At 44.6% G+C, this 1,077-nt stretch overlaps 1 protein-coding gene across 1 annotated transcript in view; it reads right to left on the reverse strand.

Annotated features, from left to right (window-relative positions):
- Positions 1–626, reverse strand: part of LOC119424256 (cytoplasmic polyadenylation element-binding protein 1) — a 31,384-nt gene extending 30,758 nt beyond the window's left edge. The window contains exons 1-2 of the mRNA XM_037691727.1: positions 570–626; positions 172–343 (exon numbers count right to left, since the gene is read on the reverse strand). Coding sequence (XP_037547655.1) covers positions 172–343; positions 570–584 — 187 coding nt within the window. The 5' untranslated portion in view covers positions 585–626. The remainder of the gene's footprint in view (positions 1–171; positions 344–569) is intronic.
- Positions 627–1,077: the final 451 nt, after the last annotated feature.

Consider the following 1,077-nt stretch of genomic DNA (forward strand, 5'->3'; position numbering starts at 1 on the left):
TTATAAGCAGTAAAATTTAATATTTAGAGCTTTATAAGCAGTAAAATACATGTAAACACTTGGTTTTTAGAGCTATCCCAGGCTCGCAGGCTCTGTCCGACAGATTTTTTTGGACAGATGTGTTCGCAGAGTGTTTTGTCGTCTGTGAGGCAGGAGCAGGTGTTTTGTTACCTGACAGCAGGTCGGGTTTCTGCTTGGAGCTGTTGGGAGTGGTGCACACGCCGGTGAAGTCCAGCGCGTTGCCCAGCATGGTGTTCATCCTGCGGAAGATGTCTGCGTTGCTGCAGGTGGACAGGGCCGGGGACTCACCGTCAGGGCTTCCAGGCCTGCGGGCATCGTTTCTCTGCAGGAAGAGAGGCCGCAAAACCCGAGGGACGTTAGCCTGAACCCATGCTAAACTATAAATTCATGATGCGAAGGGGCGGAAATTATTTTGTTTTTCGTTTGCTGGTATTTTAGTTGGGACTTTGTGAGTGCGAAGCGTCGTTGGTTGTATAAAAACTCTAGGTAATAACTTCTGACATGGCCTAATTTATTTATTTATTTAGTTTTGTTTTAATTTCACTCACCAGGGAAAACGCCATGATGAAGATGTGGACAGTCAGCCTAAAAGAAAGGTCACAAAAAACGACGCGGGCCTGGAATAACAACTCATATTTATCACATCTGCTAGCAGCTAATTAATCTTAATTTGGGAAACGTGTGCGAGACAATGCGCCTCGAGGGCCTCCGTCTGCTCACGTGCTCGACATCAAAAGCACGCCGCGCAAATAGAAACTGAATCACGTGACCAGACGATTAAAACGCATGTTCACAAGAGAACACTTTGGGGTTTTAAACATATGAGAATTGTGGTATTTTCAAAAATTATTATCATTATTTAAATTATTGTATTGTGTCCAACAAAACACGTTCTTCTCAGAGGCAGTAACCTGTGACATCAATATCCTCCTCATCTCTCTGTCCTCACTCCAACTACCTCCATGTCTCCAACTGCATCCATGTTTCTCCTCTTTGTCTTTTTCCTGGCAGCTGCATTTCTAACATCCTTCTACCAATATACCCACTGTCCCTCCT

The sequence above is a fragment of the Nematolebias whitei genome, chromosome 2 (assembly GCF_014905685.2).
Source record: "Nematolebias whitei isolate Nwh7 chromosome 2, NemWhi1, whole genome shotgun sequence".
NCBI lineage: Eukaryota > Metazoa > Chordata > Actinopteri > Cyprinodontiformes > Rivulidae > Nematolebias > Nematolebias whitei.